The sequence below is a fragment of the Mastigoproctus giganteus genome, chromosome 7 (genome assembly GCF_048544385.1).
Source record: "Mastigoproctus giganteus isolate SK-2022 chromosome 7, ASM4854438v1, whole genome shotgun sequence".
Classification (NCBI taxonomy): Eukaryota; Metazoa; Arthropoda; class Arachnida; order Uropygi; family Thelyphonidae; genus Mastigoproctus; species Mastigoproctus giganteus.
The window spans coordinates 159819532-159846683 of record NC_143581.1 but is presented as its reverse complement, the minus strand read 5'-3'; the positions used below and the strand labels follow the sequence as shown (position 1 = coordinate 159846683).

The 27152-nt window shown below is 40.0% G+C and overlaps 1 protein-coding gene across 1 annotated transcript in view; it reads right to left on the bottom strand.

The window, feature by feature from the left end:
- The window catches only part of LOC150083287 (lipid storage droplets surface-binding protein 2-like), a 143227-nt gene that overhangs the window by 72526 nt on the left and 43549 nt on the right, over positions 1 to 27152 (bottom strand). The window contains exon 4 of the mRNA XM_090378464.1: positions 1423 to 1512. Within this exon, the coding sequence (XP_090234590.1) occupies positions 1423 to 1512 (90 nt within the window). The remainder of the gene's footprint in view (positions 1 to 1422; positions 1513 to 27152) is intronic.

Here is a 27152-nt window from a genome sequence, read left to right as displayed (position 1 = left end):
TACTGCCAGTCTCCTTGAATCGTCAAATGGTAGTTTGTACTCCATTAAATGAAACACCTTGTTTTTTGTCAATACTTCTCATGGATTAACTTTCTTTATATAGCATTATAATAGCACTTCTTTTTTTCAACAACCAGTTCATGCCACCAAACACTCTTTCTGAATGATAGGTGTTTGATTTTATAAGTTACAACTCTTAGTCCTCAATTTATATTATTGAAAAACATTCTAGAATCATCTACGACCTTTTATAATATTCAAATAATACTCCCACTTTCTAGAATATTCTATAATCATCTACAACGTTCGAGAATCTTCTATAATGTTCTACCACATTGAGACATCTTCTAAGACGCCTCCGTAGCCAGGTGGGAAGGAGCACACGCTTCTTGATTAGACCGGGGTTCGAGCCCGTCACCACCGGATGCGGAAAGGTCAAGGCAATGACCACCGCATATTCCCGGAGCAATATGGCCTTAGTTGCTAATGCTCCTAAAAACCAAACAACAACAAACAGACATCTTCTAAATCTTTCTGGAATATTTTCGAATAATCTAAATCTAAAAATTTTTATACATAACTGAAATTGAATAATTATAATTAACGATCGATTTTTACACATAACTGAAAATATTTTCAGTATCGGGTACAGCCAATGAGAACGGCTCAGAAGGGCCGTGAATGAAGGCAGCCGGCTCTACCCAGTGGGCGGAGTCAACTTACGTCTAGAGTCGATCACAACTGACACGGGTGCCACGCAGTGCGTGTCACCTTGTGCCAAACTTGTTACTTGTGGTGTTTTGATATCACGTGGTTGCGGTTTAATCATCGGTCTTAATTACATTCGTAATTTAAAAAAATCATACTTATTCGAATTTAAAGGTGAAATTAAACTAGTGGATGAGGGGGCCGAACCCCCCGCTTAAACGGGGGTCTGGGGGCAGAACCCTCAGACCCCCGTTTGAGCGGGCGGTTCGGCATTTCAAAATGAATTTTGAAATGTCGACTGATGAAAGTGACGTGGCCACTTTCCCCCTCTTCTGAGCCTCCTCATTGGCTGATTAGTAATTCCTAATTAGTAATTCCTCTCCTCGACCGGCGGATGCGAAGTGATACGCAGATGGCACGTGGCACAGCAATGAATATGGAGGCTGAAAACAAAAGATAAATCCGATAACCTGAAAAATCCAATTTTTTGGCGGCTGTACCCGATACTGAATCTCTACCTTAATAAAAATTGGTAAACAAGTTGGTCTTATTTTAATAAAAACTTTGAAAATTAAGAAATATGAAACGTGATTCCAAACTTTTAGGAGGGAGCGTATATGATAAGAAAGCTGACATCGGACTATAGAATTATTTAATCAATATTCATGAAATATTGTGAGGAAATACATAGATGTTCAATGTGTACTTCCTTACCTTCTCTGTTCCGTAGCTCTTCAAATCTTCATATTTTCCCAGGCTTTTTTGAACTTTGGAGGTACACAGTTTAATGGTTTCATCCAAGATCTGTAAAAGAAAGGTCAGGAGGGAAATTTTTGAAGTGGAAAGTTTAGCTAAACAACAACGATAAGTCAGCAACGTACAGAGGTAGAAATTCTGTCTGTCTCTCTCTCTCGCACGCATGCATGCACACAGACACACTATCGCATGTTATCATAAAAATAAGTGTAAACAATTCACATTTCAAACAGTAATAAATCTAAACGCTGGCCTTGAACCTACGATATACCTTAAGCTTAGGGTATAATCCGCGACAAGTATCTAGTAGATAAACGCAAGTGGATATAATTCCGTATTGATTTGATTTATATGGAAGTAATGGCAACCTAACTAGTCAAAATATTTCACAATGAGAAAATAGCAAGAACGACATGTTCTTTTATTACACACACTGCTATATTAGAGGCTACAAGATGGCACCGTGTTAGTTTAAATGTTAAAGGCCACTAGTTAAAATATACTTCTGGAATGTCACACACACACAACGGAAGCGAGGCTACGATACCACCTGATCAACCACCGCAGAGAAACCCGAGGACTTAGGGGCCTGATCGCTGCTTTTATATAGTTGTTAAAGATCATTTTAGGTCCGTTCAACAATCTGATGGGTGACAGAATTTAAAGTTCCGCCTCTGACACACACACACACTTTGCCCAAAAAAATATGAACCTTTATTCAGTAGCGAATCGGGCCGACTTTGTTTATAATAACAGTACGTGTGCGGTGTCTTGTAGAATACATATATAATTATATATATTCTATAATGTGTTTTAGATCGTTTTGGTCTAATTGAAACCGTTCTTCCAGCAAAATACCGCGTAGCTAGGACAAAGTTGAAGGAAGAGGCCTTCGTTGCCTAATAGCTCTCTCCAGCATTCATCTGATCTCAATAGGATTGAGATCAGATGAATGTGGAGGTCAAAAGGATGGTGGAAATCCGTGTCATGTTCTCAGAACCATTTTTTCACGATGCGCTGTTGTAATGTCATCCATTAAGTGACCATCACTTTCGGTATTAAAGTGTAACAGTGCAAGGTGCAACAAATCTGATAAAAAATTCATGAACTCCCTGGATGACATTCGATTCTCCACTGGCATCAATGGACTATGTTTGTGCCAACAAAACAATCCATATCATGATACCACCTCCAGATGCTTGGCTGTCGTACCAAGGCATGCAGGCTCCATCACTGCGGGTGGTTCTCGCCACAATCTGCCTATCAGCAGTGCAAAACAAAGTATCGTGATTGGACTGACCATACGACTTCTTCCATTGTTCCACTGTCTAATTACGACGTTCTCGGTAACATTGCTGTTTTGTTTTTCTCTGAAACAAGTGGCTTCCGAATAGGCAGCCACCTGTTTCAGAGAAATAAGAAAAAGTCCAGAGCAATATATGGCATATCCTGTTTCCGTATAGTCCTCCTTAGAGTACGATGGCTTCCCACTTGAAGTATCGTTTTCCTGCAACATTTACGATTTTGAGATTTGGAAGAACAGCTTACTTTCCAGTCATTAAAAACCTTTGAGACGGATGCTTTAGAAGAACCAATTATATCTTTTGTTCCTTGAATCGTGGCTCCTGCTAAACGTGCATCCATGATAAGACCTTTTTTCAATGTCTGATAGATAACGCGTTTTTTCCCCACATTCTGGCTTCAGATTACTGCAGTCCAACAGCATGTGCAGTCTTTATACTCAAAGAAGCAACACGTCATCAACGCACGTCATAGGTTTCTTTCCATCTATTCGCATTTATTTGCATTTCTTCTGTCTGTGACTGTTTTAATACAAAGATTCGTATATTTTTTTCGGCCAGTGTGTGTATACGGTAGTACTTGTCTATTATTCACTCTCCAGGATACAGTAGTTCTTTTCCCCGCCACATATATACTGCATATTGGATTTAATTAAAATAATTAATTATGCAAATAAATGTGAATTTAATTAAAATGGAATGGATAAATAATATAGTTGCGTATATAGTACATATACACTGGTGTGCAAAACTTAAGGACCAACACTATTTCTAAAGGTTACAACCACAAAATCACACGAAACAGCCTGTGGCGATTTGCATAACTGTGGCCATTCAGTATAAAGTTGGTGCATATGCAAAAATTTGAATCGTGATGAGAGAGTTCACATAAACAGATAAAAGCAGCAGTTCAGCAGTTATGTGCAAATTACCGAATGGTGAGCACGATTATTACAGACGTTCGATTGGTTTCATACAATGCTACAGACAACGAAATGGCAAGTAGACAAAATCTGGATGACTTTACCCGGGGTTTAATAATTGGGAAGCTCAAGGAAGGTCGAAGTGCGAGGAGTGTGGCTGCAGAGTTCGGTATTGCCCATAGCATCGCCTCACGTGCGTGGTCGGCCTTCAGAACGACAGGTACAGCTGTTCGAAGGACCAGTGGTGGTCGTCCACGAAAAACAACGCCCGATGATGACCGTTATATACTCCTACAGGCCAAGAGAGACCGATACCAGACAGCGGGATCCACTGCAATCAGTTGCACAGAACGCAGGATATCGCGGTTTTGCCAAGAGGGGCCGATACCAGACAGCGAGATCCATTGCAATCAGTTGCACGGGACGAGGGATTATTATTATTATTATTAATATCCATATGATGCAAGGAAGCCTGAGGCTTATGCTGCACCAGGAAAAAAAAAAAAGTTCCCGAGTAACCCTGGAGAGAGAGAGAGAGAAAGAGTCAAAAGTAGAAGGGAATCACCAATAAAGAGAAGAATGACGATATCCAGCTCAGGACCCTGGGTGTGCCAAGCCCATACTCACCAGATGTGAGCCCCCGGGATATCGCGGTTTACTGTGGCCAGGCGACTCCACAAAGGTGGACTGTTTGCCCGACGGCCAGTACGCTGTGTCCTTTTAACATCTGCCCATCGGAGACATCGTTTACAGTGGTGCATCGAACACAAGGGCTGGACAGCAGCGCAATGGGGTAAGGTACTCTTTACTGATGACAGTAGATTTAGTTTCAGCAGCGATTCTGGACGTCAGCTAATCTGGCGAGAGGTTGGCAACGGTATCACCCCGTAAACATTACTGAAAGGGATCGATATGGCCGTCTAAGTGTTCTCGTCTAGGGAGGCGTCATCTTGGATGGACGTACACAACTCCAGATACTGGAAGGCGGTACTGTAACTGGTGCATGCTACTGTACTGAGGTAATCCTTCCCCATGTGGGTCTGTTCCGAGGTGCCATTGGCCCCGAGTTCGTGTTTATAGATGATGTCACACCCCATCGCATTGCAGCTGTTGATATGCTTTTGGAAAGTGAAGATATTGTTCGTATGGATTGGCCTGCCGTTCCACCGATCTAAATCCCATCGAACACATATGGGACGCTCTGGGAAGACGCCTAGCGGCACGTCCACACCCACCAGAAAATGTTCACCAGCTGAAGATGGCACTGACAGAGGAATGGACGATGTTACCACAAGAACTTATCAACAACATTGTTCTAAGTACGGACAGGCGGTGGAAAGCCTGCATCGACATTAGGGACCACCCTAATGACCACCCGACTGAGGACCACCTCTTCCCTTTGTTCCATCTTTGACAGTGATGCACCTGTATAATGGCAGCCAGTGCTATGTTGCCATTTTTGAATAAAGTCCGTCTGTACCGTTTTGTTTCCGTTGTTGTGTCGGTGTTGTTTTCTTCGTCATTTATGTACCTCACGAGGTTCCTTTGGTATGCTTTTCCCATATTCAAGCCACTTCAATGAGAAACTACAGGTGAAAACCCGACTGGTCCTTAAGTTTTGCACACCAGTGTACTATCAGTGACATATACTGAGACACCACGGCCCTTGGAAGTGCTTAATTACGTCACCTAAAAAGTGACCTCTGGAATTAACTGATCAGATGGCAGTACCAGTTAAGAGGGCATATACAGTATTTAGCATGCACAATGACGAGTAAACGGTACAGAATAGAACGAAAAAATAATCTAGGTCCCCTGAGAACAGCAGGGACAGTGGGTTTGTCATGTAGCAGACATATTGGTAGCAGTAATCCCAGAGGAACGTATCAACTGTGTAGTACTACACTTAGGGAAATGGAAAATGAAAAGAACCTCGGGTTCTTTTCATTTCAGTCAGATATGAAGTTCTGTGCAGTGCAGACAAGCTGCCAGGACAGCTCATAGGGTTTTGTCAATGATATACAGGACTTTTGCTAGCAGGAACAAGGACGTGATTAATCAATTGTATAAGTCAATGGTCAGGGGCACACCTTGAGTACTGCATGCAGGTCTGGAGGCCTCATTTTAAGAAAGATTTGGAGCTGCTGGAACGAGTATAGAGAAGGGAAACGAGATTGGTGAGAGGGAACAAAGCGGTGCTCTTACGAAATAAGGCTTCAGTTCTGCAAAATTCAGCAGGGGACATAAATTCAAAATGAGGAAGGATGGTTGTAAAACAGTTGTGCAGAAGTTTGTCTTCAGCGAACGGGTGGTTGCTTGCTGAGACAAACTTTCATCCCTTCTTGTGGAAGTAGGTATTTTAAATATATTCAAGAAAGAACTAGACAAACTATTAGAGGGAATGGATTTTTTTTTTTTTTTTTTTTTTTGTTGATGCTATATAAATTTGCTTTCTTGCATCACTTTCCACTATTAATATTAACACTAATTGCATTAGCCAGACAGCAGAAAGAGAGTCGCCCCGCAAATTAACTGTTGGATTTTTAACCAGATTCACCTTCTAATTCCAAAGATTGTTCTCGTTCTCTCTCTCTCTCTCTCTCTCTCTCTCTCTCTCTCTCTCTCTCTTTGGAAGATAGATTGGAAATTGGTAGGCATTCGTTGTGTGGCACTGGAACACTACAGGATAGTATATTAGGATACATTACAGCTTTTTCATCCGCAGACTTTTTAAACTTTGTTACATCCCTCCATACAAAAAAGTACAATGGTGTGCAAATTTAAGGACCAACACTATTTCTAAAGGTTACAACCACAAAATCTTTACTTAAGGTACTCTTTACTGATGAGAGTAGATTCAGTCTCAGCAGCGATTCTGGACGTCAGCTAATCTGGCGAGAGGTTGGCACACGCTATCACCCCGCAAATATCACTGAAAGGGATCGATATGGCCGTCTAGGTGTGCTACCCATCGCGCTTGTAGAACTGTGTCAACTGCAGCATTGCAAGTAATATCTGGAAACATCCCCCTGGATCTATTCCTTATCTACACAGGACTCGCCTACCGCCTGAAGAAAAGAATCCCAACTGAAATACTGGACATTGAACTCAACCTGGACAGTGATACCAAACAGGAAAGAGCTCGTTGCTATAACGAACTAATCAATTTCTGGCAGACAAGATGGGACACGACCACAAAAGGTATTGTTACGAGAACATTTATACCGGATGTCACATTCGCAACCAGCAAAGCGGTCAACAAGTGGTTCTCAATCAGCACGGAAACCTCCTTTCTGGTCACTGGACATGGATCTCTCAACCAGAAACTCCACCAACTAGGTCTACTAAATACCGATCTCTGTTTCTGTGGGTCTGTCGAGGGTTGGGAACATCTACTCTTTGAATATACTATCTACAAGGACCATAGACAACAACTCCAGGCAGCAATTTCGGGATTTTCTCCTGACCAAGTAGAACTCCTGGTCCATTCCAAAAGGAACTTAGGTGCACTACAGCACTTTGCGGCAGAGGTATTCAAGCGTAGAAGGAGGATCATCCTAGAAGCTTCTGCAATTCAATAACTAGTTATTTATTTTTATTATTTTTTATTTATTTATTTTTTCTCTCTCTCTTCTCATAATCTGCTAGCATTAGTAGCCCTAGCACTCTCCTGATAGCCTTTTCCTATCCACCCCGTGTGGGATAATTATTTAAAAAAAAAAAAAAATCCCTTTCTTTTCTTTTTTTATTTTCCCCATCATTCTACTTGCTGACATCCTGGCTCACGCTCTATTCCTTTCTTTGACCAGGTTGTGGGATTTAAACTTTTTTTTATTTTTTATTTATTTATTTATTTTTTTTTTTTCGCGTTCTGACCTGGGCTGGGGCTCCCCAGACCAGGAAAGCTCCTCTCTCACACTATACGTTTATTTTATTTATTTTTTTTTTAAATTATTATTATTATTTTTTTTTTTTTTTTTTTTTTTGTTTGCGTTGTTGTTCTAGCTATCCATCCTGGATTGGGACTTCCCTGGGCCGGAACAGTCCTTCTCCTCTTTACTCCTTCCCTCTCTTCATCTTATACAAGTTTTTCTTTCTTCCCTGGGGACTCTTTCTCCAGGGAGGAGGGCGTGCAGATAGTAGTGGAGGCCTTGCCCTCCTTCTGCTGGGGACAAGTACCTGGAGGAAGGTCGTCCAGGTGATCACTGTTTCCAGGTAGCCAAAAGGCCAAAACACAACATCACGCTACAGGACACACACATAAGCTCACAAACACAGTTTTTCTTTCCTATCACTTTCTCCCGTGCGGGATGAAAAGCTTCTCTCTCTCTCTCTCTCTCTCTCTCTCTCTCTCTCTCTCTCTCTCTCTCTCTCTCTCTCTCTCGCCTTCCTTTTCATCTATCTTCATCCAACCTGGGATATTTCTGTGTGGATTTGGTTTGGGGAAAAAAAAAAAAAAATTATTTATTTTTATTTTTACGAGACACACACCGGCCTTACCTTGACAGAGTCTGTAAAAACTGAACAGAGCAACGAGGCGGAGTTCAACTTCTGTTCTAGGAGCCGCCCATACAAAAACACAAAAAAATAAATAAATAAATAAATAAATAAAAAAAATAGGTGTTCTCGTCTGGGGACGCGTCACCTTGGATGGACGTACACAACTCCAGATACTGGAAGGCGGTACTGTAACCGGTGCACGCTACTGTACTGAGGCAATCCTTCCCCATGTGCATCTGTGCCGAGGTGTCACTGGCCCCGAGTTCGTGTTTATGGATGATAACGCCACACCTCATCGCACTGCAGCTGTGATATGCTTTTGGAAAGTGAGGATATTGTTCGTATGGATTGCCCTGCCGTTCCACCGATCTAAATGCCATCGAACACATAAGGGACGCTTTGGGGAGACGCCTAGCGGCACGTCCACACCCACCAGAAAATGTTCACCAGCTGAAGATGCCGCTGACAGAGGAACGGACGATGTTTATCAACAACATTGTTCTAAGTATGGACAGGCAGTGCAAAGCCTGCATCGACATTAGGGGTGGCCATATCTCCTACTGAGGACCATCTCTTCCCTTTGTTATATCTTTGGCAGTGATGCATCTGTATCATGGCAGCCAGTGCTATGTTGCCATTATTGAATAAAGTCCCTCTGTACCGTTTTGTTTTCGTTGTTGTGTCGGTGTTATTTCCTTCATTTCTGTACCTCACGAGGTTCCTTTGGTATGCTTTTCCCATATCCAGGCCACTCCTATGAGAAGCTACAGGCAGGGCTGGATTTTCCATTAGACTCTAAGAGCAATCGACTCTAAGAGCTTTAATTTAATAAGCATACGCTATCCATCTCCAAACAAGAAGAATCGAAGTGATGGTTGCTCCGTCAATTGAGGTGGTTTATCATTTATTATAGTTGGAACTTGAGTCACGTTAATTGACGTGATTCGTAGTCAAAGTGTTAAAATAGAAGAAATATTTGACCCCCTTTTTTTTTAGCACATTTTGGAATAAAAATGCCTAGGGCCTACGAACACCAAAATCCAGCTCTGGCTTCAGTTGAAAACCTTACTGGTCCTTAAATTTTGTACACCTATGATAGTTTGTGAACTCTTTCCATATTTGATCTCAAAGTTATACACTTTACGACTACCACGAAACCATCCCTCTAATGTTATGGATTTATATTATATTACAGCATCTGTATGCACTTATGTAATAATAAATCCTCACTTGAGGATAAAAACTCATAAAAACTCAAAAACTCAAAGATTACATAAAAACTGAAGTTTCAGGTTGAGGTGACCAGATAGAAGCGATGAAATAAATAATTGAAAATACAGGGTCATCGAAAAAGGTGTCCGTGATTTGCCTTTTAATTATCTTCGGAAATATTTGATCGACTGCTGTGATCGTAGCAACAAACAGTGTGCTAACTCACTAAGTTTTTATCTGACACTTCAACAATGACCTTTGCTGCACCGTGAGTGTGCACAGCACACTCCTACGCGCACCGCCTCACTCAGTATCAGTAAGGGCTATACTAGACGTGCGCTTGAAGAGCGGCGTATCCAGGTTTCATCCTAAGGGGGGGGGGGCATGGCGACCAGGTCCAGGTATCGTAAGGGGGAGGGGAATGATGACCAGAGTTTTGAGGGTTTTTTTAGAACGCCTCTGGACTAAAGAAACATTCTGCCCGTGCATGGGGTGATTGGCCTTAACTGGTTTTTTTTAATTTACTTTGGGGAAGACGATGTTTGACACAGAGGAGTATATTTGTGAGGTGGAAAGGAGGCCTCCCTTGTAGAACACATCAATAAAAGTCTACTCCAACAAAGAAATAAAGGCGAAGTGTTGTATTGAAATGGGAAAAGATATGTTTCCGAAGTGGGATGAACTATGTTATGATGAGAATCAGAAAGCTCAGTTCTGAACCTTATATTTATTGTAAATATTACTTCTATTTTAGGACTGTTTCATTAGTTAACGAAATACAAGTTTGTTCACTAGAAGAGAAATTATTGATAGTAGTAGTATAGTGGCATGTGATGCAAGAAAGTAAGGGTACGAGCTTATGCAGCATCAGCCAAAAAAAAAAAAAAAAAAAAAAAAGTACAAAACAATTCCCTCTAAATGTTTGTCCAGTTCCTCCTTAAATTTATTTATCCTATCAACTTCCACAACGATAGATGTAAATTAACCCCAGGGGCTCACATCTGGTGAGTGTGGGCTTGGCACACCCAGGGTCCTAAGCTGGATATCATCATTCTTCTCTTCCTTGGTGATTCCCTTTTATTCTCTCTCTCTCTCTCTCTCTCTCTCTCTCTCTCTCTCTCTCTCTCTCTCTCTCTCTCTCTCTTGGGGTAGTTCAGAAATTTTTTTAGTTTTTTTGGCTGGTGCAGCATAAGCCTCAGGCTTCCTTGCACCATATGGCTAATAATAATAATAATAATAATAATAAGTTTGTTCCAGGAATTAACCACCCGCTGGCTAAAGGCAAATTTCCGCACATCTATTCTGCATTTGTCTTTCCTCAATTTGAATTTATGCCCCCTTAGGTTCGTAATCTGAACAAGTGAAAGAATCCCATCAGAATTCAGCGTGCTCAACCCATTCAAGGCCTTATACACCTCAATCAGATCACCTCGCAGGTCCCTAGTCTCCAGCTGTTGCAATTTCAGAACTTAAGCCTCTCTTGGTAAGAGGATCCCTTCAATCCCCTCACCAATCTTGTTGCCGTTCTCTGTACACGCTCAAGCAAATCTACATCCTTCCTAAAATGAGGCCTCCAAACCTGTACGCAGTACTCAAGGTGTGGCCTGACCATTGCCTTATACAGAGGGACAATTACCTCCTTTTCTCTGCTAGCAAAATTCCTGTATATCATTGACAAAACCCCATGACCTGCCCTGGCAGCCTGTCTGCATTGCTCAGAAAACTTCATATCTGACTGCACAATTACTCCCAGGTCTTTTTCATTTTCTACGTTTGTTCCAGGAATTAACTGGGGTTACTTGTACCCATATGCAGTACTTTGCATTTATCAATGTTAAATTTCAGTTGCCACTTCTCAGCCCATCTGCCCAAATTTTCTAGATCCTGTTGCAGTAGCACACTCCATTACTGTCATTAACAACCCTGCCAACCTTTGTATCATCTGCAAACTTTGACACTACGCCTGATATACCTTCATCAATATCATTGATAAATATACAAAACAACAGTGGGCCCAACACCGAACTCTGTGGGACTCCATTAATAACATTAGTCCACGAAGAGCAGCACCCATTGATTACCACCCTCTGTCTTCTCCCACTCAACCGTTCTTTTATCCATTGTAGCAACTTACCCTTAAAATTCTGCTCCAATTTGTACAGTCTTCCATGCGCAACGGTGTCAAAAGCTTTCCTGAAATCCAAGTATATGATATCAAAATTATTTTTTGTATCCAGTTCCTTTGTAACCACATCACAATATCCAATCAAATTTGTCAGACAAGACTTTCCCTTAACAAACCCATGCTGTATCTGAATTATTGCTGCAGTCTTGTCTAGATGATCCTGCAATGCATCTTTAACCAGTGACTCCATTATTTCACACGGAACAGAAGTTAAACTAACTGGTCTGTAATTACTCGTGGTAGATTCTGGTTATCTATGTACGGAATCACGAATGTACATAATTTAAGTAATAAAGAATCTTATTATTATTAAATAAGATGAAACAGTAATCGGCAAACTGGTGAAGAATATCCACTGTAACAGTACAACTAATGTCGGCGTTAACAAATGAGAATCACGTGTGGTCTCTGTCTTCTTACGAAACGAATTTTGAAACTTTCGTTTCAAACATACACTGGTGTTCAAAGAAAGTGCATCACCCTTTAAAATTGTAATTGTAGTTTGCACTTGGTGAACTTTTCAGTTTCTTTTCCATTTAAAATGATAAACTGAAGCAAATTAAGGGCTTCTGGTGATAACATTTCAGCCATAATTGTCGTGTTTACCAAAACTGTTGTATAAAGGTTGCAAATTGTAAGATGTAAAATCTTACAAATATAATATTTTGTGGAAGAGGGAGATTTATTTAAAGTAAAACTTATAATAAAGCAATATGGAGGAACGAAACCATACATCAAGAATATTACTAAGATCAGCCAAGGGATTAAATTAGACAACGTCTATACAAGGGGAGCGGTAAGTGAAAAGCAATTAGCAAGCTAGGTACACTCCGACTCCCAGCTCACACAGCAACCAAACAATAGAAACCAGTAGCAACTGCTATTAGTAAAAGGATCAACTCTGGTAAACAATAGCGCGGTGGACCATGTGTTGTCGGGACATTTCTTTAATCAGTGACATCTGAAGAGGATAATAAGGTGGTAAAAACGGAACAAATGCTGGGAATTAGATGGAAGTCTGGCTCTGGCTGTCGGTGATGGCAAGTTTTTAGATCGTGGGAAATTAGTCTGCTACAGTATAACTATTAGCGGCTGACTTCAAAGGTACTGACAACCTGAGAAAGTTTACAAATTTCTTAAAATAAGAAGTTAGATCGAGCAACAAGGAATCAGGAGAAAATTAAAATTAGCGAATAAGAAGAGAGAGAAAGTTGATAAAATGAGTAAGATTGGTTAAACAGAAAACTAGGGCGAAATTGACATATGTAAGCGGTACAGAAAAGGAGATGAACAAAAAGTGAGTGAACAGGGAGAGAAAAGTCAGAGAGTTGAGTTTTGTGTGTGTTTATGGAAATGGATTAGAAAACACAGAGTTGAGAATTTGGGAGTGTTTTGCAAAGATGAGTTAGCGACAGATCCCCGAGTTGAGTTATGTGGGTGTTTAGGAAAATGAGTTAGTGGGATTCTAAGTTGAGTTTTTCGTTGGTGCTAGGAAAAATGAAATAGTCAGCGGACACAGTAGTCGAGATTTTCGTCGATATAAGTAAAATGAGTTAGTAACATGGACAGTTGAGGGTTCTGTTGTGGTAGGAAATATGTGTCAGTTAACAGTTGAGTGTTTGGTCGTGGTGGGAAAAGAGAAGGGTAGGGCCCTGGGAAGTTTTCTTCTTGGAAAAGTTCTTAATAGGTGGAGCGGAAAAACGAGGGTAGCACCCTGAGTTTTTCCTTGTGATAAGTTTTAATAAAGTGGAGAGGAGAAGGAGTTAGTGTGAGATGCCCAAGAGTTTTTCCTTGTGATAGGTTATAATAAGGTGGAGAAAGAACGCCAGTCCCAGTGCAGCAAAGAGTTCCTAAAAATCATCTGTAGCAAATTCAGATGTAGCTGATGAAAGAGATCCCCAAAAGGTACCCTGAGAGCCAGGAAAGCTTGGAACCTCCCAGGGAAAGGAAAGAAAAAAGATAATAGTAAGTACTGTAAGTTACAAGGACTGTTAGCGAAACAGTATAGTGATTAATTAATGAAAAACAGAGATAGAACTAGAAGTAAATTGATAGATAAATTATCTCTTAAGCAAATTATATATATACTAACAGAGTTTAATTAATTCAAAAGGGTCATTGTAAAATGCAAGAGAAACGAAAGATAAGTAATAGATTAAATTGTTGTTCAAATGATTATAATATGTTAGAAGGATAATAAAGTTTATATGAGAATATTTGAATGTTCTAAGGATAGATAATTGAATATAGTGTTTGTATTGATGAAGAATTGTTGATCTAACTGAAAGACTAATAACAAATAGAGACTTTAGGAAAGTTAAGATTAGTCTTCAGTGTATTGTAGCAGAATGGCGAGAACACAGATTATAATGATGAAAATAGCATATTGATTGTTAATATAAGAATAATATATGCAAGGTATCCTTGACTTAACCTTGTATGCATATTACATGTTTTTTTTTTTTATACAATTGCATATTATGTTGTATATATAAGTGTAAATAAACTATGTTATGTTATATATTAATGTGTGCGTTGTTTGTCATTCCTGAACACTCAGCCTTTCCGAAGGGAATTATACACAATTGAGAAGTTCCCACGAATCTGAAATTCTCCTAGGAAGTAAAGTCAGATGCGTAAGTGGGGGAAATAAGAATAAAGTGGACAAACACATAATAGGGAACAAAACGAAATAAAAATAAGAACAATAAAACAATAAATAAACAAAAACGAAATATATAAACAATCATCCTTCTTTTCCACCCCCCACAAAATGCTCATTTTGGAATATTTTGAGAGCACCTGTCAAATATTAATTAGCTTTTTTTTATGTTTCTATTTGTGATGCTCGTCATTAATGTAACATACCATCGCGAAAAATGGTTAGAAATATGAAATTCCTAGGTGATGCACTTTCTTTGAACACCAGTGTAACTTCGGTGTCTTTCTTTTTTGGAAAGTATTGTGAAAACAATGAAAGCACGCAGTTAGCCGCAAAGTACAGGATCGTTGCCAGTGTGATACAGGGAAAAAAAAAAAAAAAAATATATATATATTTTGAAAAACGAAAAGATGTTACTTCCTTTCTTCAATGTGTATTGCGTCTACTAACACAAAATCAAGGAAATTCATCTATTGGAAGCCACACTGGAAACAGGAAAAACTGGTGTAAAACTAAAGTGACACCAGACATCCCGGATTATGCCAGACAGTCCCGAATTTCAGTCGTTTTCCCCGCATTGCAAATTGTCCTGGAAAATGTCCCAGATTTGACACGTAGCTGTGGACGTCAACAAAAACACAACTAACCGTAGAAACGCTGAAAGCAATACTACAAGTTAAGTGCAATTTTGCTAATTCTTGTAAAGAATTTTACGAAGAATAGCAAATAATGAAGAATTATTGAGAAAAATTCACTCAGCGGAAATATATATTTAATTTCTCGTTTTTATTGTTAAAAGAAGTATGCTTTTATTATTATTATTATTATTATTATTATTATTATTATTATTATTATTATCACTAAGCAAAAATGAAAGTCGATTAAAAACATGAACCCTCTACCAAGTGTTTTTCCCCCCTTTCTAATTATAACTATTTTTCTCAGTTCATGTCCATCATGCAACCTTCTGTTCGTCACGTAGTGTAACACCAGGGTTACCGTATACTGAATTTCAGCCTTTATGTAAAAAAAAAAAAAAGGCTATATACTGTACACATATACAGGGTGTATCGTAAATAGTGGTCCAGAGTAAAGGAGTCGGTACACTGTGTTCTTAGGTATCACGTACAGGAATTTCAGTTACTTTTAGTCAAGATTCTCGGAAAAAAATAAATTTCATTTTTTTTTTAAATTTCTGTGTCTTGCATCACTAATTTGCCTATAATTTCAACAAATATCAATATTTTTTAATTCTGTTTTTTTATTATTACTCCTGAATAGGTGCACTATCGTAAACAAATACATTCGACTAATTTAAAGTCAAAGGTTTTTAAAGAAATTCATTTTTTTCCTATTTCGATACTCATCTCCAAAAAGTCATGTGACTTTAGGTGAGCTGAAGGGTCTTTTTTATTGTTCAAGTTGCTATTTATGCTGTTTCGCTCATTCTTCAAGAGAATAGTAAAAAGAAACCGCATTCCTTCTTTATCACTCCCTGTGACTCGATACACCGAGACATTTCAATGATTTTGTTATTACCTGGCCTGGTACCAATTCTAGGAATACAATAGACCCTTTTTACCTGAGGTACGTTAATGCTAAACTAAAATCATGCCCCGTCATCTTAAAATGTTGCATTGAATTGATCTACGGTATGTAAAATAAAAATTGCAACACTTGTAACTTTTACCTAATGGTGCTCCTTTTCGTTTTAAATGCCAATAACTTTTTTTTCTGAACTGTTAGCAATTAATGTTGTACCATTTTAGAATCTTGATTTAATAATGATTTTTTTAAATTAATGGGCACTGACAGTGTAGTACATTTTTTTTAGACAATATGCACCTAAAGTCACATGACTTTTTGGAGATGAGTATAGAAATAGGAAAAAAATGAATTTCTTTAAAAACCTTTGACTTTAAATTAGTCGAATGTATTTGTTTACGATAGTGCACCTATTCAGGAGTAATAATAAAAAAACAGAATTAAAAAATATTGATATTTGTTGAAATTATAGGCAAATTAGTGATGCAAGACACAGAAATTTAAAAAAAAAAAGAAATTTATTTTTTTCCGAGAATCTTGACTAAAAGTAACTGAAATTCCTGTACGTGATACCTAAGAACACAGTGTACCGACTCCTTTACTCTGGACCACTATTTACGATACACCCTGTATATATATTTTTAAGAAGTGTGATATTATTTTTTATAAATTAATTGAAAAACAAATATGTACAGTATATTGTTTCTGGGGGGGGGGATAAAATCCCCCTCAGATGTCCTGCACTGGAATACTAAGGATCTGATCACTTTATGTAAAACTGATAACACTGCAATCCGCATTTCATAGGGGGAAAAAAAAAAAGTTTGCTTTATTATAATTGTTTTTAGGGATCAATAGCCGTACAGCACCTTTTCTGGATGTATATTTGATCTTCTAACGAAATTTCAAGAAAATATTTCTATTGATTCGAAAACTGGTGTCTTCTCATGAACATTCGTAAAATCAAACACTAATCCTTTATTGCACGAAAAGTATTCCGTTACAGTGTGGGTAGTGGAGAATGTTTTCTGCTTCAAAAGGATGGAAAGTACTCGTCAATATTCCATCTGGAAATAATGTCGAGTGGTGGAAAGACAGGAACATAAGTGTTTTATTCTGAGAAGTCCCGTGCGGTAAAATCAAACAGGAAGTTACCCTTTATGTTTCGAAAGTAATTCTGTATGACACGAAGTCTTACAAATACCTTAATCTCCGAATAAGAATAGCGGGTAGCAGTGGCGGACTGGGTCTAAAAATATTGGTTGCCAGGAGACAAAGGGGGCCCCACCCACAACTATTATATTTTCAAGCTACTACAAGGTCATTAACATTTTTAACATAATGTCTAATGTTATTGCAAGGGGGCCCACTTGTTGTTGTTGTTGTTGTTATTTGGTTTTTAGGAGCATTAGCAACTAAGGCCATATTGCTCCGAGGATATGCGGTGGTCATTCCCTGACCACCGCATATCCTCCGTATTTGATGGTATCACGGGGTCGAACCCTGGTCTAAAAAAGAAGCGTATGCTACGCACTGCTGCTCCTGCCCACCTGGCTACGCAGGGGCCGGGGCCCACTTGCCATCGGGCAAGCTGACGACACCCTGACCAGTCCGCCACTGGCGCGTAGAAATAAAATAATTTTACAAACAAAGAAAGAAATATTTCAATTAGGAAGAGTTGGCCTGTTGGTACAGCACATAAAGCATAGATGCAAATATCGGTATTGATTTCTGCATCACGGTATCAAATTTTGCGTTTTTTTCACCAATTAATATTAGAAGTTCACCAAAATTCTGTATCGACATTCTGTATAATAATAATAAAAAAAAAAAAAAAAATGCTCGGAAGACTTCCTGTGTGTTTCAAACATAATATATATATTTTTTTTTAACCTATTTGAATTTGCTGGATGAATCCACCATCGTCGTTTTCTCTTTCTACTCGCAATCAACACTACATAAATACGCAATACATCCAATTTGAATAAGTTATTCTTCAGAATAACATCCATCTTGTTCAGAGAAGAAAAGCGCAAATCCATAGTCAAGTGCAGTCAGCATTCCTGCAATTGTCAGCGGAATAACTTCCAGTGAAAGTCTCCAGACTGCCTCAATGTGTTGTAGCTTGTATATAATACTGTAACTATAAAATCTATGTACTATAACGGAATATAAGCTCTGTATAATCAATCTATTATAATAACTATAAAATAGTTATTATAATAGATTATAATAAAATAGTTATTATAATAACTATATTTATTGCAATATTAGCTGTGTATTCTATGTATTTGCTGTGTACCCACGTAGTTTTTATGTACTGAATGCAATGTGTCCAGTTAATTGTAAGATTCCTCTGGTTGTCTGTAGCGGGAATCGTGTCCTACATTTCTGTGAATAAAGAATTTTATTATTATTATATCTTGAAACTGGGAATAGAAAAAAGTAAGTCACTGATGATATCCAATGAAATGTTTTTTTTTTTTTCTCTCCTATCTCATCCTTGATTGTATTAGCCTTTACTGTAAATCTCTGGCTTGTAGCAATGAAGGGTGTTGCGTACGGCGTGTGCCTTTTGTATGCAATAAAGAGTTCTTATTCTATTAGAAACTCCCCGTCTAGTTTGAAATGATCTGACGTTAGGAGCGCTACGTGTAGTTTGCTGTTTTGGAGGCGTTCACGACGCCAGCTTACACTTGCGCTTCAAGCGCTCGTCTAGTATAGCCCTAAGGGCTATCCTCAATGGCGATCGTGCAACAGAAAGCGCAGTGTGTATTATGGTACGCTGAATTTAAATCTGACATAACAGTGCAACGTCAATACCGATGTACTTACAGACAAGATGCGCCAACAGACAAGACTATAATACGTTAGTTTAATCTGTTTAAGGAAACTGGCAGTGACCATCTTAGTGACACTGACTGAGGCGATGCGCGTAGGAGTCATTCTGCGCACACTCAGGAGTCATTCTGCACACGCCAATGCAAAGGATTTGAACAGTGGTGGTCCTTATGCTGTAAAAAATATAAATAAATATACATTGTTAATCTATATCACATGGTCGTAGCGGGCAATATGCTAACGCTGTGCCTGTACTGCCCTCTATAGCTTAATTTTTGTCTATTTAAATCTGGTTTAATGTTAATCTTGTCAGTAGTGTGTAGTTGTTTCCATATGAGTGCTATTATCTGTCCTATTTATATTTTTCACAGCATAAGGATCACCACTGTTCAAATCCTTTGCACTGGCGTGTCGATCTATCGATCGAATAGGGGACTGGTCTTTTGATCGACTCGCCTCTGCGACGATTTGTCCAGTGTTCGAAATGCTGTGATTTTGTGACCATTATTGGCCTCGTGGTCCTGCGACGAGATGGGACATAATTCTGCACACGTCATGGTCAGTCTATTTTTGTTTATTTGGTTTAATTTAGTATTGTAGTCAGTTTCTGACTCTGTTAATAGTGATATTTCACGCAATTTGGACCTGGTGCTGCTGGGACGCCGCTAAAATTTTGTCTAATTCGATTTTTTATTCTAAATTTTTTGGAGCGCAACTTCTACAATACTCTCTGGCTTACTACCTTTCCCCCCTCCCCACTGTTTGCATTTACGCCTTTAGTTTCAATCTATTTTTCGCTCTATTGATTTGCCGTACTGCTGGCTTAAGTTTTATTATTACTATTACTCAACTGGGCGAAAGAACATCGGCACTGGACCTTGGATGATTAAAGACGGGTCTCCTAATCCGATGAGTCCCGTTTCCAGTTATTTCGAGCGGAAGGGAGGGTGCGTATCTGGCGGAAACCGCACGAAGCTATACACCCGTTATGTCAACAAGGTCATGACAACTGTCAACTGTTCCAGTACGTGGACGGTCGGTAATGGTCTGGGGCGTGTTCAACTGGCGCACGTTGGGACCTCTAGTACGTCTAGTCACATCTTTGAACGTTCCAGGTTACGTGTCCATTTTTGCAGACAATCTACATCCCTTCATGATCATAATGCACCCACAGGTCAATAGACTCTTCCAGCAGGAAAATGCGCCTTTCCAAAGAACCGGGGTGACAAGAACATGGTTCTAAGAACATTCCGCAGATTTTACCACCATGGAATGGCCTCCCCGTTCACTGGACATGAATCCTGTGGAGCATCTTTGGGATGCTGTGGAAAGGTCTGTTCGAGCTTTGGATCCTCCATCCAGGAATGCGACGGAATTATGGGCAGTGGTGCAGCAAGCATGTATGGAAATACCTGTGGAACGCTTTCGTGAACTAGTGGACTCAATACCTCGCCGTGTGACTGCCCTTATCCGGGCGAAAGGTGGGCCTACCCGTTACTAGGTAGGTATCCCATGATTTCTGTCCACTAAGTGTATATTAGCTAGTTAGATAATGCAACTGTTTTTATGAGCCAAAGCAACTAAGACAATGGAAAGTCAGCTGTATAACATTGTATTCAGTTAGGTCTGAAAACTGTGCATTCTGTGGTAAGTTGCCTGTTTTTCTTGCCAATGCAACGGATTTTGCGTTTCTTAAATTTTAAGTTACGTTGATCGTTTATCTTTTATCCTTATTAGATTATCATATTATTTTTACACACTGTAACCGGGATGCTACTCTTTAGTGTAAGAATAACAAGAAATATACAATTAAAAAAATAACTTTGATTTCGATTAATAATAATATTATACTTTGTAACATTTACTGTATCTTTTATTATATTTATAAAATTTTTAATTTTTTCATATTTTGTAATAGGAGCAGAACTCTTTTGCACTCTGTGATTTATATTATAAAACGAAATAAAATAAAATTATTTCAATCTAGTTCAATGCAGAGGCAACTCATTATACCTCGACACAGCCAACAGTATCATATTTTAACTTCTCTGTCATATTGGAACGTACGAGGAGTTCTGGTAGGGCAGATAAATTAAAATATGCGAGAAGACTCGTTCTCTTTCATAAAGCCTAGTAGACTGCTCAGACTGGCTAAACGGGATGGTACGTCTTCACTCTACTTTCTGTTATCATAAAGACCCTTCTTTTTTTTTCGCACTATATACAAATATAAGTATACAGATGCTACAAAGGTTGGCAGGGTGGTTAAAGACAGCAATCAGGGTAAGCTGCTGCAACAAGATCTAAAAAAAATTAGGCAGATGGGCTGAGAAACAGCAGGTAAAAGTTTAACACTGACAAATTTAAGATACTGTATATGGGTAGCAATAATCGCAGATTAACGTACCAACTGTGTGGTACTATTCTCAAGGCAGTTGAAAATGAAAAAGACCTGGGGATAATTGTGCAGTCAGATATGAAGTTCTCCAAGCAATGCAGGCAGCCTGCCACGACAGCTTATGGGGTTTTATATATGATATACAGGAAAGTTGCTAGCAGGGATAAGGAGGTGATTATCCCTTTGTATAAGGCAATGGTCAGGTCACACCATGGGTACTGCGTACAGGTCTGGAGGCCTCATTTTAGGAAGGATGTAGAGCTGCTAGAACGAGTACAGAGAAGGGCAACAGATTGGTGAGAGGTACAAAGGGGTGCTCTTACCAAGAGAGTCTTAAGTTCTGCAAGTTGCAGCATGTGGAGACTAGGCATCTGCGAGGTGATCATCTGATTGAGGTGTATAGGGCCTTGAATGGTTTGAGGAGGCTCAATGCTGATCGGATACTTCCGCTTGCTAAGATTAAGAACCTGAGGGAAAAAAAGGTTCAAACTGAGGAAAGACAGTTGTCTAATAGATGTGCGGAAGTTTGCCTTTAGCCAGCCAGCGAGTGGTTGATTGCTGGAACAGACTTCCATCTGTTTTTGAGGAAGTTGAGAGCTTAAATAAATTTAAGGCTGAACTAGACAAACATTTGGAGTGACCGGACGGGTGAAATGGGAAGATTTTTTTTTTTTGGCTGATGCTGTATAAGATTGCTTTCTTGCATTATATGTTTGAACTAATGCCAATGCCCCTCCTTGTAAGTGTTTTTTTTCCTTCTAATTGCAAATATTTTTCTCAGTTCACGTCCTTCACATGACCTGTTCGTCACGCACCTTTCCTTCTAACACGTCACGTGACACGAGGAGGGGAGGAACCATCACGTCCTTTGCTTCGACTGTTCGTCGACCACGCCCAGGGGCATACTATACTAAAGTTTGGCCCAAATGTTTTTTCTCATCTACTTCGCTCGCTTTTTTAAAATGTACTGTAAATGGTTTTTTCAACCGGGCACAGCGCATAAGTGTGCTGTGCGTGGTTGGAAAATCCTATTTACAAATAGTAATTTCAATAATTCCAAACAAACATTGACGATCACAACTAATGACTAAACCACGTATAATTAATTCATTTTATTGAAATTTTCCACATCATAAGCACCAGCACTACGACTACACGGTATACGACTAACACCCGGGTCGGAGCGAGGATGTTGCGAACGAGGCATATTCCTTGGACGCAAAAATTAAGGGATTTAATATCATAGTCATATGATACAGTTAGCTGAGGAGGTGGAGAGGGACACACTTCCAACTAACTGTATTTTATGTCCATAAAATTTTATTGTAAGAAATGCATCGCATTATTCATGTTTTAAATTTCCAAATTACAATTCTGTATAAATAAAATAACGTAAAAAAACATACAGTACTCATTTCTGTGTTACTACAAAATTGGCAAATTCTGTTTTTTTTTTTTTTTTTTTTTTTTTTGAGATGTTGGGAGAGGAGAAAAGCAAGAAAGCATAAAAAAAAAAATTCGTAAAATACCCAATTATAGTATCGTAATTTTTATTTTCTTTATTCATATCAAAGTATATTGAGAAACAGGCCAGCAAAAAGATTTTAAGCGTCTTAATATCCCTACTTTGTGGGACTACTGTACATATAGGGGTAAATGGATAAAAAAGCGACCCGTTTTACCTTTGCACTGGGACAACTTAAAAGTCGATACGTCATTGGTAATTTAAAAACATATATATATTAAGGTTACTGACCATTTTAATTATCAGTATGACTTACGAACTTGCCAATCAAGTAAAATCAATCTCAAATTGTGTATAAGATGATACTACAAATAGATTGTATCGCAGAAGCAGCTCTGGCCGAGTGCCAAGTCAACTGTTCCCTGAGTGATTGGTAACTGTGTTATGACTATCAGCGAATTCCAAAAATTTTATATATTTAATAACAGAAGGATTTGTTTTTATTTATTTATTTGTGACAACACAGGATCAGACTTTAAACACGGCAATCACAATAACTCCTGGGATATGTGACCTCTACCATAGTTCTGAAATTAAACCCTAATATGTAATATCAAAGTACATAATATGCCGGTTATGCTCACGCTTGTAACTGAACAAGAGGAAGGGTTCCTGGAAAAAATGTTGCTTAAATAGTAAACGAACAGGAACTTCCAACAAGAAGCCTGATTCCTCCTTCCCCCTGAAGAGAGAAAGAAATGCGTCGACGGAAGAAAACAAACCTCCTCACAGTTCAAACCGCGATACTGAATGCCTTCCAAACTCGAAATGAAGTTGCTATAATATATGCTGATATAAAATAAATAAATAAATAAATAAATTTTCTGTTTATACTCCGCCTTCGATAGTCTGAATGTACATAGCTTACTCCATCTGCTCCAACACGCTTTCCAAATAAAGGGAAACATGCTGTAGTTCCTACAGTCCCTACTAACATGTCGGTCCATATAGACAAACGGCCAGTCCATGCAGGAGTTCCACAAAGTGGAATCTTATCGGGATTTCTCTTTACCGCGATGCTGATCTCGTTCTGCAAGGATGATGTATGCACTTACGCAGACGACATTAAGATTCTAACGACCATCCAACCGTCCATGACCAATAGTGCACTGTGTGATAAGATAAACCATAAGCTTCTAGAGTTATTCATCTACTTAGATAGATTTGCTTGGCCCTATATCCACAGAAGACTGTAATGATGGTATACTCTCTAAAAAGATCACCTTCGTTTGTACAATCAAAACTAAATGGCACACCGATCCCAGCTATCAAAAGTCATAGAGATCTCGGGATAATATTTGACACTAATCTTACGTTCACGTCGCACGCTGACATGCTTGTAAAGAGAATGAATTACTTACGTTGGATAACCAAACAGCACCTCTTGCACGTGAAACGAACTACAACAACTGCACGACATATAAGAACCACAGTATATTCGGCCATATTGTATGGCGCTGAAGTGTGGGCGTCAGGCAACCATACCCACATTAGGAGAATATATGCTACTGAATTCTGGCTTCTGAAGCGGGCAACCCATAAACACCATCTCCCGACCCAAAAACACCGAGGAAATTGGTACAAGTGACGAAATCAAAAACAAACTAATAAGCACTATGAAGGACGACTTCCAGCAAACAAGAATAAGAGGAATACGCAAACTAAGGAGCGTAGGACTCGTGATCGAAACCGAGTCAAAGCGAAAGATGCAAGAGATAATTGAAAACACCAAGATTGCTGCCCTGGGCCTAACAGCTGAGCCACCAAAAAGAAAAGGTCCGGCGATAATAATTTATGACGTCGGCAAGGATGTCACACCTAACCAACTAGCGTCTGGGCTGTACCACAGGAACTTACAGAGCAAAATCCCGGGAAAGGACCCACAAGAAACAGTAATACCCAAATACTTCATACAAGCGAGAAACGGAATAAATAAAAATTGGGTAGTTGAGCTTACCCCGGAGGCCTGGAAGGTCCTGAAAGACCAAACAAGGGTTTTCATTGAATGGGGAAGCTACCGCTATCACGAACGAGTAATCATACCGAAATGCTACCGTTGCTGTAAGTTTGGCCACACGACACACACATGTGCGCAAACCACCCCAACATGTGGCCATTGTTCTGAAAAGGGCCACGATTTTAACGCCTGCCCCCACAAAGATAAGGAACCCACCTGCGTTAACTGCGAGACTATGAAATTAGACCACAAGCACTCACTTAGGGACCCGAAATGCCCTACATACCAACGAACCAAGACCTTATACCAAAGCAGGATCAACTATGGGAACGAAAATTAAGAATTATAACACAAATATGCTGAAAATAATCCAAACTAACGCACAACGGGCCAGATCAGTGGCTGACCAGTTACGGACCAAAGCCGAAGACGAAAATTTGGATGCCATTATAGTCCAGGAACCGTATACACATCTAAAGCGGGTCGCAGGGTACCCACACAATTATAAGGTGATCCACACGGATGACGACACCCCATGGGCTGCCGTTCTGGTAAGAAACACCAACATCAGCGCAACTAAAATCACACAGCTGTGTACTCCATGGGCTGCTTGTGCACAACTTGGCACAGCATTAGGATCTCTATATGTCGTGGCACTCTACTGCAGACCGGGACAAGATATAGGCTTTGGAATCGACTACCTCCGATGCCTACAGGACACCCTACCAAATCAAAGAGTCATCAGCACAGCATTAGGATCTCTATATGTCGTGGCACTCTACTGCAGACCGGGACAACATATAGGCTTTGCAATCGACTACCTCCGATGCCTACAGGACACCCTACCAAATCAAAGAGTCATCATTGGAGCTGATGTCAACTGTCGCTCCCCGGCATGGCACAGCCTCACCCCAGACAGGCGAGGAACTCGAAATGGACAACTCTTAGAAGACTACCTTGCAGGATCCTATCTAACTGTACTAAATCGACCCCGCCATCTGCCAACATTTTCGAGCACCCTCTGGGAGGCCACAATTGATGTCTCCCTGGCCACCAGGAGTATGGCCGGACATGTGACTAATTGGAGGGTGGAGGAAGCATGGACCACCTCAGACCACCGGGCAATAACCTTTTCAGTTGAAAGACAACTAACAAGAATAACTCAAACAAACCAACCACAAATGAGATATGCAGTCGCAAATGCAGACTGGACACTGTATAGAGAGTTGCTCACCACGGCAATTAGACACAATCTGGAAAACATAAACCCCCGGAGCGACCCGGATGACCTTCAGAGGGAAACCACAAAATTATTACTAAACATCAGTGATCGAGTGATAAAAAAAAAAAACCCAAAACCTGGTACAGTACCCTGGTGGACACCAGAAATTGCAGTACTACGACGACAAATGCAAAAAACAAGAAAAGACTTCCAGAGAGCTCGCAGAACCTGGCCCGAAGATGAGGTGGAGGTCCTGAGACAACATTACAGAGAAGCTAGGAACCGTTACACAGACACCATAAAAAAAAGTAAGAAGGGTTCTTGGGAGCGCCTAGTGTCTACTTCTGGAAACACCGACCCCTGGGGCATAGTCTACAAGGTGATAACCAATAAGCTTCCCAGGGGCGAGGTCATTAGTACTACCAGGACACCAGAGGGAAACCTAACGACCACTTGGGAGCAGTCAATGGGCAACATACTGGACAAAATCTTCAAGGAACCAGCAATATTAACATGCAAGAGCAACACGAAATTTGCAAGGACAACGCAATCTATAACACCTCGACAATTGAACCCCCCCTTCACCCTGGAAGAGCTCAGTGAGGCTGCCACCAAGATCAGAAATCGCAAATGCCCAGGACTGGACATGATCGAACCAGAGATCTTGAAGAAAACTGCAGAATTTGCACCGCACTTACTACTTACTCTCTACAACAGGTGCCTGGAAACAGGCAAATTCCCACAGCAAATTCCCCACAGCATGGAAAACAGCAAACACCAAGTTGTTACTTAAAAATCCGAACAAAAAACCGGACTGCCCAGAGTCATATAGACCTACTGTACTGCTCTCAGTGGTCAGCAAACTATATGAGAGACTGCTGCACAAGCGAATCAAAAACCACTATGAGAGGACAAACCTGGCGGCTAGGAATCAGTTCGGATTTAAGCCGGGTTCCTCCACAGTGGATGCACTTGGAAACCTGCTTCGGAAGGCACAGGAATGCAGAAAAAAATACCTACTAGTCATTTCAATTGATTTTGCTGGGGCGTTCGACTCACTATGGTGGCCGAGCGTCCTAGCCAGACTAAGGGTGGCTGCAGTCCCTATCAGCCTATACAAGGTAATGGAGGACTACCTATCTTGCAGGAAAGTAGAAATAAATGCCAACTACCAAAAAGTCACAAGATCTGTATACAGGGGCTGCCCGCAGGGGTCTGTCTTGGGGCCACTCCTTTGGAATATGGTTCTCGACGAGCTCCTGAACCTGGACCTGGTGCTGATCGGAGCCCAGGCCTTTGCAGACGACCTTATTCTTACCATTGAGGCTGACTCAAGAGCCCAACTGGAAACTACCGCAAACCAAGCTCTGCAGAAAATACAAAATTGGGCTACAAGAAACCAGTTAAAAATTTCACC